Source organism: Strix aluco, chromosome 5 (genome assembly GCF_031877795.1).
Source record: "Strix aluco isolate bStrAlu1 chromosome 5, bStrAlu1.hap1, whole genome shotgun sequence".
NCBI lineage: Eukaryota > Metazoa > Chordata > Aves > Strigiformes > Strigidae > Strix > Strix aluco.
Genome location: NC_133935.1, coordinates 54,816,628 through 54,826,172, shown reverse-complemented (window position 1 = coordinate 54,826,172; position 9,545 = coordinate 54,816,628). Strand labels below are relative to the sequence as shown.

At 38.5% G+C, this 9,545-nt stretch overlaps 1 protein-coding gene across 3 annotated transcripts in view; it reads right to left on the bottom strand.

Moving 5' to 3' along the window:
• Positions 1-924: 924 nt before the first annotated feature.
• NELL2 (neural EGFL like 2) overlaps positions 925-9,545 on the bottom strand; it is a 160,834-nt gene continuing 152,213 nt past the window's right edge. For all 3 annotated transcript variants that reach the window (XM_074827403.1, XM_074827406.1, XM_074827405.1), the window contains 4 exons: positions 7,941-8,134; positions 6,817-6,993; positions 4,453-4,677; positions 925-1,716 (listed from right to left, as the gene is read on the bottom strand). In XM_074827403.1, coding sequence (XP_074683504.1) covers positions 1,666-1,716; positions 4,453-4,677; positions 6,817-6,993; positions 7,941-8,134 — 647 coding nt within the window. In that variant the 3' untranslated portion in view covers positions 925-1,665. The remainder of the gene's footprint in view (positions 1,717-4,452; positions 4,678-6,816; positions 6,994-7,940; positions 8,135-9,545) is intronic.

Genomic DNA, 9,545 nt, shown 5'->3' with positions numbered 1-9,545 from the left:
GCAGTTGCATGGCATTCCTTTGATCTCCTGCTCTACGTGAAACACTGTGAAGTAGCATCTGTTTGCAGGAAAATAATTCTGTTTTGTAAAAAACATATACATGGACTTCCTTATAACTTAAAAATACACAGGGGTAATATTAATGGAAGTTTAGCCTATCCAGGTTGCACGACAATCTACTGAACTGGTAAGAGAGATGGTGAAGAGCAGCAAGGCACTTTGAAAAGAACATGACTACTAAAGCAGATTTTAAAGGATGCTGTCATCTCAGGCAGTTTCCTCCTCTCCTGTTTTGCCTCCACTCTTCATGATGCATTCCTTAGAAATTCAGCCTTTTCAGCCCATAATTTGCAAGCACTGCTTTATTCTTTATTTCTCTTCCAGAATAACAGCTTTGGTCATGTAGCCTCTTTTATTTATTGTCCCAACACTACAGTAGTGAAAACAGGGTTTGCATACTGAAGTGATACCCATGCATTAAGATACTTAACACAAAGAACAAAACCAGCTGTGGAGCTTATAGAAAGACAAACCAATCCGGGGCACTGGAGAGAGAAGGAATCTGGAGAAGACCCCCTGTCAACCTGAATGAATGCAAGTCACACACAAATGGTCCGTACCCACTCTGAGTGACAGCATCCTGCTGGCACATAGGGTCTGATCTTTAGGCACATAAATTCTCTGTTCAATCAGCTGTAATGACTCAGATGTATGAAGTTATTTATGTGTTCCCGGAAGAAAAACAAAGATAGGACATGATAGGCATATGGCTGTGATGGGCAGAAGCTCCCATATGGTAGAGGAGCTAGACAGACAATACTCCACCTGTATTGCCCAGCTGCCTGGCATGCTGGTGAAGAAGAAACAGTAACAACACACATGAAAATGACACCCTTGAAAAGGAAAGATGGCATAAACAGAAACTTAAGGTAAGAGAAATATTTATTTAAATTTGCACAATAACGAGCTTATACTGAACAAATTCAATCAAGAAATAATAGTAAGTGCAGTAAAACAAGGAAATATTGATGACTTTTCCCATCAGAAAACATTAAGAAGCCATGCCTGTGCATCACGGTTTTTCTTTTTGGGTTTTTTTTTTTTTTTTACAATAACTTCTATCTTTTTTTTTTCAGCGCACATACTGTACATATCACATCTTAGCTGCTAGGTTCTTTATTCCTGAAGTCTTCATCCTTTTACTCAAATATCTGCTAAATTCTGCAGTGAGCAATCAAACGCATTTTTGCAGTTCCAAATATGATTAGGTAAAAATCTCTGCATCTGGTCAAGTGTTGGGACTTTCAAAGCTTCGGAAGACCCTGTAAGAGGTCCTAGCTGATTTTGGATCTTGACATCATTATGTACAGCATTACAATGTGTCACTTTACACTAACCTAAATATTCTGCATAATGATGTCAGACAGACAAAGAGCCAGAAGATTTGGGCCTAACCTCATACGAAGGTTTACACATCTGAGCTTGTCTTGTGTCCCATAAATTTCACTCTGATTCAGATAACTGAGTTCATCCTACACCTGCACTTCAGATGGACAAAACCAATCTAATTTTAGTTTTAAATTTGAACAATTTTTGGTCTAAAGGTCTTTTTTGTGAAGGAAAATTCTTTAACCAGAAACTGCTTGTGGGAGATGGCTGTTGGTGTCACAGTTCCTGAAGGCACTGTGGGTCCACTGAGCAACAGACGTGGCCATTCTAAAGGAAGGAAAAACAGAAAGGAGAATTGAAACAATTAGCATTTTGTACAAACCAAGTAAATTTAACAAGCTCAGCCATTTTCAAACACCCATCAGATCTGAACGTACAGATTTGTAAAATACAAGACATGTACAGATTTTGATCAGATTCATGACATTGTCATCATCTCCTTCCCTTGTCAAAGGGAACAGGCTATTACAATTCCACTAATTGCTTGGTTTGCTGTAGTCTGTATCCCAAAGCTACAACAGTCAAACTCAAAGAAGTTGGGATCAGTGGAAGAAAAGCCCCTGATATAAAGGTATCAGGCATCTGCTCAAGTACACAAAGCTGTTGAACAAGACAGGACACTTGGGAGTTTTATTCATATCAGGCAGAAGGGACTCTGGGTTTTATTTAGCCCTGAATGCTTCAAGTTAATACATCCTGGCAAACACACCAGCAAACATTAATCCATAAAGTTCTTCCTGATAGTCCAGACATTCTTCTGAGAATATCATCAATTAAGGGAACAGATTGCCTATGGACATCATTAAAGTACTGTAGAAATTGTTTTCTGCATCTCTACTACTTCTTAAGTCTGATTCTTACAGTGCAAATAAAAGATGTGTATTATTTATAAATTACTCCAAATACATTCAGTTGGCTAAACTGTCAGGACTGATTAAAGACCAAGGTCTGAATCATTCAAACATTTTCTTTCACTCCTCCTGTTACAGGGGGTTAGATAATCCTACTGTCCACCTTCTTCACTTGTGATGTGAAATGGTTTTGTGGCTAAGTCAGCTTTAGCTGATGCCTAGGTTTCTGAATTCTTAAAGGATTTGTGTAAACCTATTTTACTATAGCTTGCTTAGACTGGAGCTTTGACCTTCCATGTGATGTTCTGCAAGAAAAGAGTGGGGTGACACAGGACAAATGAGGCGGAGAACTATACAAATTGGGCACAGCATTAACCTGATTGGGAGGGAGCAGACTGCTTGCATGAAGAACTACAATATTAGAATGCTGTCAATATGAACAGATAGTGTATTTCAAACAGATAACAGCTCTATAAAGAGAATTGAGTAAGATTTGGCTTGCTGAGGGACAAAGTGGCACCTCTTCACTGTTACACAGATTCACACCTGAGCCATATTAAATCTATGGGGTTTGGCAGAGTATCTGTTTTAATCTTACATAAGTTCACAATGCAGCAATGGATTTTATTAGTCTGTGTATGTGTTTATACTGAATACAAATTAGTTGACACTTAAGGTTCAAACTTTGCTTAAGAGAAAAGGGCAGATGGGAGCAGCACACTGGTGGCCATCAGGAGAACTGATGCATAGCTTCTTCATTGCCATTGGTTAGCAGTACAACAATAAGAAGACATTTCCCACCACTGAATCTCAAAAGTGCTTTAGAGAAGAATCACACATAACTATTTGTTTTACAGACTGGCAAGGTGAGGCACACAAACCTCAGCAACTTGCCCAAGCAGAAAGTAACTTCTAGCATTGGAATTGCTGTATGCCACCAGCTATGGACCCCAGAAGTACAGGTTTCTGCATGTAAGCCTGTTTCAACATCCTTTGGGCAGCAGCTGACTTTCTAACCATTATCCACTCTGTCAGGTCACACCATTTTCTTCTAATCACCAACCTATTCTGACATCAAGACAAGTGCCTACGCTTACACGGCACATATCACTTCCCTTGTAAAAGAACTATGCCTCGATAGCAGCAACTGCTGTTGCACACAGTATTGCGTCAGGCAAAGTGGAGGAAGAAGGTGGTTCTTGACAGCTTCTGCTACATGATCTGCTACTCCCCATGTCTCCCAGAAGGAGGTGTTGAAGTTAGACTATTTTTTATAAGCACCTTTTCAAAGTAGCTAATTGTACCATGTACTAGAGTTCGGGAAGTATCTTCCTTGAGAAGGACATAGGATAAAGATCAAAATCAACTGTGAATTTCAGTAATAATTAAAGATCTCTGGATGAATCCTGCTCTCTCCCTGGCTACTGCAGAAACACTCTTTGTCATTTCAGTACTGGATGATAGAAAATACAATTCCCCATACAGGCTTATTTTGAATGGAAAAACTTATTTTAACCTCCTTTTCTTCTGCATCTTTAAAAAGAGATGCCAGAATTCACATAAGCCCATAGCCATTAGATTTTATCCTCAGACAATTAATTCCTTTAACTACAAAAAATATTAATTGTCCTAAACACTGTATTGATTCTACTATTAAATTTAAAGCAAGAAAGCTATGTAACCATGTAACTAGTCCTTTAGTTTTCAAAACAATTATTATTCTCAAAAAGCAATTCAATCAGTTCTGATAAAACCATAGTATCACACAGAACAAATTTCTTGAGTGATGTCTAGTTGTACATACCTATTCAATACTGCATATGTTTCCAAGATAGCATGGAGCTATATAGAAAAAACCGTGATCAAACTTCAATTGAGCTATCCTGGTGGAAAAGCGAAGCCTGCTACCATGCTCACAGCACACTGCAGCAAGGGCTGTTGTCCTGATTCTGCCCTGCTAGCACATTAAACCATCCTTCTAGCACATGCAAGAATAAAGTTAACTAAGCTGGACACTTTTACTGTTACCTTCGCAGCTTTAGAACAAGTGTAGACACCAACTATCCACTGACCGGACTCAGTGCATTAATATTTATATGCCACAGAACAAGCTGGGAAAGAAGCATCTCAGCTTAATTTTTATGCTCTTTACCTTGCACTGGCAGAGGGTGCACTCTGTGCCGTGCTTAATCCAAGAAGATCCAGTGAAGCGAACAACATTGGTTTCATCCAGACAGGTTTTAGTGATGTCATTGCGAACAGTGTCTGCTTGGCAAGGGTCAGTGACACAGCGTGGGCAGCACTCATTCTCGGGAAGGATGCTGAATTCACAATCCACCTCTGGGCATGGCAAGGGCCAGCAGTCAACTTCGCCTTGCTGTTTACAAATATGACAAGAACAAGAGAAGATTATTAGCTCTTATTTTCTTCCATTACCCATTCTTCTGACTCAGCAGTATGTTTCTTAGCTGGCTAGTTTTATCCATCTGGTCCTATTCAGATGTCAGGGGAGAGAACACTGATATTCACTGCCTGTGGGAGACACAGCAAGTTGCATGCTTTTTCTGCTTGCTATTCAGGAAGTGTATTAGATTTAACTTATTTCAACACACTCTGCATCAAGCTGCAGCTGAAAATTCTCCATAAATGTCATGCAATACAGACGATGGACATATCCGTGTGAGGTCCTACTTCTGCAAGTGACACAAGCCATAACAGGGATGTACTGCAAAATGCTTCATAACCTCTGGTTTCACCTAGTTCTTACTTCTATTTGTACTGTTGGTTCACCATACAAAGTTTCCAGATTAGCTCTGGATGGGCTAAAGTTTATCTTTGCCACAGTTACAAATGCACTAGGTGGACTAAAGGTATCAAGCCACCAGCAGCCCAGTGCAGCAGGGAACACCAGCACATTTTCAGTGAGAGGACCTCCACCCATTCACCCTCCATTTAGATGTTACAATCAGAATACCTGAACTTCCAAACTCAATCACACTTTCTGCATGATAGGTTCAGTACAGTCAGGGTATGAAAAGGTTAAAAGAGAGACTTGTGTTGGCCTAGAACATTCTTAGGGGAAGTTACTGTATGCCTGTACACAAATCTAAAGATGTCTAATTATTTGTGTCAGTTACTAGAAGCTGGGGTCAGCTTCCCTTCAACTCTGGACAAGGGCCAAAGTTTCAGATCTATCAGTCAAAGAAAAGACTTCACGGAAGTCATTAATACATATTTCTTATGGAGCAAGTCCATCTCTGACCTTCAACTTCTTCAGCTCATTTGAGTACAGACTGAGTAGTCTGGATTTAAGGAAGGCAAAGAGAATAGCATTTGGCCCTAGAAAAGAAGTTTATTCACAAAAACTCTATCTAAGGCTTTGAGAATGATTTCAACATCTCCAAAGCAAAAGCTGAAAAAAAATTCCCAAGGATTTTCCACAGCTGAAAATTTACTCCTCTTGTTGCAGAAAGTATTGTGAAGTTAATCTTTTACAAAATTCTCATCTGGGTCAATTTTTGTCTTTTTGAATCACATGAGATAATAATGAAAACAATCTTAAAACCAGTCACTGATCCTGATATTTCAATTTATTTTTTGTAGTGATGGACAGTACAAGGAGTAGAAAGTATGCTGTCACCCAGAAAAATCCCTGACAACTGAAAGAAAGCAGGCTTTAGTTACAAAGTAGCATCTTGAAAAACTGACATCTATTGAGATCCCAAACTACAGGTTGTTTTGGTTTGGTTTTAAGACATTTAATGAAATACCTGGGAATCTATTTCACTGGATTTTAGCAGTGGTAACACTGAAAGCACAGTGTCTACAGAAATTGGTTTCTGGCTGTTATTCATGATACTCTGACAAGGGAAAGCTGCTAGATGGACTAGACTTTACATTTGGAGATAACCTGTGATAAAAGTTAATTGTTTTTATCTTGGGATTTTTTCTGTCACAGAAACTTCCTGAGTGGCATTATGCAGAATAGTTTTTTCTCAGACTCTGAAAGACATGCCTAGGAAGAAGGTCATAAGCTTTAACAGATTTTTTTTTTCCGATCTCATTTCACTATTTTGAACAATGCATCAAGTCTTATTATATTTTCTGTTACTTGGAATGCCTGAATGAATAAACAAATTTTAGTCTATCAGCATCTTTGAAATTATCAACTGGGATAACAAATACATATTTAGAATTTCCTTATACAGCTTCATCGGTCTTTGAATGAGTGAACACATGAGTGTTGCTGTGTAGGTGCCATATCCAAATGGCCTCCACTCTTTGCTAAAACTATATTCATGATTAAATAATTTCTATTATGTCTATTGTGTCAAAATGCATTTTTGACTGGAACTTGACAATACTGACAAATACCCATGAAAACCAGATTTCAATTATACACACACTCCAGAGGAAATTAAATGGATGCTAATGCATGAAAATTAACTATTCACAGATCAGAATATCTCATATCCTTTTCCCCTCCTGTCTCTGCTGCTGTAATCAGGAGCCTTACCAAACAGCGACACTGCTGACAGTTCTGTATCCAGGAGTCACCACTGCTGTAGGAAAGCTCGCCGCTCTGATGCAAACATTGACTGCTGAGCCTTGGGTCACATTCAGGACAGCAAAACAGGTCAACGGTGGGATTTTCACAGTCACAGACCATTCGCCGGCACATCACATATCCACTCTGTTATTGAAAGACAGGCATAGAGCAATGGCAGAAATGTGACCAACTCCAGCAGTACTTGTACCAAAATTTATTTTTTTGGCATGATTCTAAGCCACTAGCAGCTCACAAGCTTTTCCACTATACAACATCTTCTTCAAAATACAATTCAAACAGAGGCAGAAACCATAAACACTGAGTAACTACCAAAAAGTTCCCTTGCTGTCTTATATACGTCCTTCATACAACCAACCTTCAGACAGCTCTCACCTAAGCTGATGAAACCCAAGGGTGTCTTTCCCAAGGGTCAAATTTTAATGGATTGCACTAAGTTTATGTCATTCTCATATGGATGCTAGTCAAGTCTTGCTTTAAACTTCCAGATCAATCCCTCTCTTCTGTAATTATTCACATTAGGAAGATGATAGGTAATCTGAAATTAAATTCAAGCCCATTAAACTTGAGCTGCTGAAGTGCTCAGGACTTTGTCAGTAGTGTATTGGGCCTTCAATCTCCATCAGTATTTAGCTTGGGATCCAGCTTCCCACATTAAACATTTGAGAAAGTTAAGATGAATTACTCTGCAGATACAGAACACACTTCTATTTATAGCCATCTGCTAGAGACACTGGTGTCAGTCACCAACCCCAATATATGTCTAGACAGACAGTTTCTTAGCATGAAAATGCTGTTACTCCCACCCAGAAAACACAGGTGGTATCTCTGCTAGCAAAACAGTACTATCATCCTTCTCCCAGTATCATATAATAAAGATACCACAGAAGTTCTGCTCACACAATTTGGAGAGAGAAACTCTCCCCAAAAACCCTATATAATATGTAATTCCATTTTTCTGTAGCACCGCACGCACACCTGAGAAGGCAGTTAAAATGGGAATTTCACTTGAATCACGATGCTTTTCTCTTCATCCCTACCACAATCTTGCAGAAGCAGCTACTTCTACTGACCTGGCACGAGCAGACAGAGCATCTGTCATTCTCCAGCACCCAAATCTGACCGTTGTGCTTGATTTTGTTTTCATGGATACAGTCTCCTGTGCAGTTCTTGCCATGGGGACATCGACAGTCATACCCACCATCCAAGTTAAAGCAAACAGTGTCATTGGCACAGCTATGCCTTCCAGTTCCACATTCATCAATGTCTGCAAAAACATGCCATGTAATGCTCTTAGACCACATTCAATTAACAAAAATGTTCTTGTGGCAGTCAATATAAATGATTCTTGGCCATTACAGCCTTCAGCTGAAAATTAATTTGCACTTCAGCAGAACAGGGAGAAATAACTTACAAGTTCACAAAAAATATTTTTAAAGTCACATCAACTTTTAAAACATGTTATTTTGAGTTTTCTTGTACATCTTTCTAAGTGAATGCTATAAAAGTAATTAGAATGAAGAAATCACAGGAAACAAGAACAAAAATAATTCTCAGCTCCCTAAAGAGCATTAGTTTGTGGCAACCATTCATGAGACATGTTCAGTGAAACAAGAAAAGCTGCAGAATCTTGTTTTGAAAATGTTTGCTGGCTCTTAAATGTGCTCATTTGAGTTCACTTGCTGAGAAGTTAATGTGAAAGGTGACGTCTGACCTGTAAACTCATTTAAGCAAGCACACCATGCTTTAAGTTGCATCATTTATTAGGGTGTGCAAACTAGAGTATTTTAGTTATTCAGGTTGCAGTGACAACCACAGCCCTTGTGTCTAGCATAGAAAATAAAGAAAAAATATTAATGTCTCCAGTGGATAAAGGTAAATGACTTCATAACAATCATACCTCAAACAATTCAAGAGTATCTTTAAAGGCCTGCTTCACCAAGGTACACACAATTATTTTGCAACAGCAAACTAGGAGCACACACTGCCTTCTACTTGAATAGCCTTTATTTAGCTTTTTCAGCTGTCCACATGGAGAACAGTTATCTGGGAAAAAAAGCTTTGAAAAGGCATGAAGTAAACAGCAATATGTGATAAAACGTGGAAAACACTAGAAGAGTGAAGACTAGTTCTATGGCGATTGTAAATATCTATACACTGAGTTCAACTCTAAATACAATTTCACAATTGTCTGGCCCAAGCTCTTAACTGGAGTTCATTAAAAAGTAGTGTTGTGATATTTAACTGTTCAACAGATCAGTATAAGACAAAATAAGCAATATGGTCATGCATGTATCTTTCACCATCAGCATAAAAATTTAATAAAACACTCAGCTTTGGGTTCAATAAGGGAAACTAAACCTCAAGCACATTCAGTTTAAAGCAAAATAACTCAATTATCATTTCATTTCCAAGCGTGGCTGCCATTCAAAAAAAGTAAACTAGTTGTTAACGTGAATATGAATTGGGATGAAAAACAGCAGGGAAATTAATAGAATTCCATTGTATAAACAAGCAGCATTGTGGGTTTCCTTCAAATACTGTGCGCAACAACAGTGGCACCATCTCAAAAAAAAAAAAAAGTATTGCAAAATTACTAAGGCTTATGGGAAGGATAAGGAAAATGTCATTTGAGAAGAACTGAAAAGAAATGGATTGTTCATCTCTAAAAGACCATC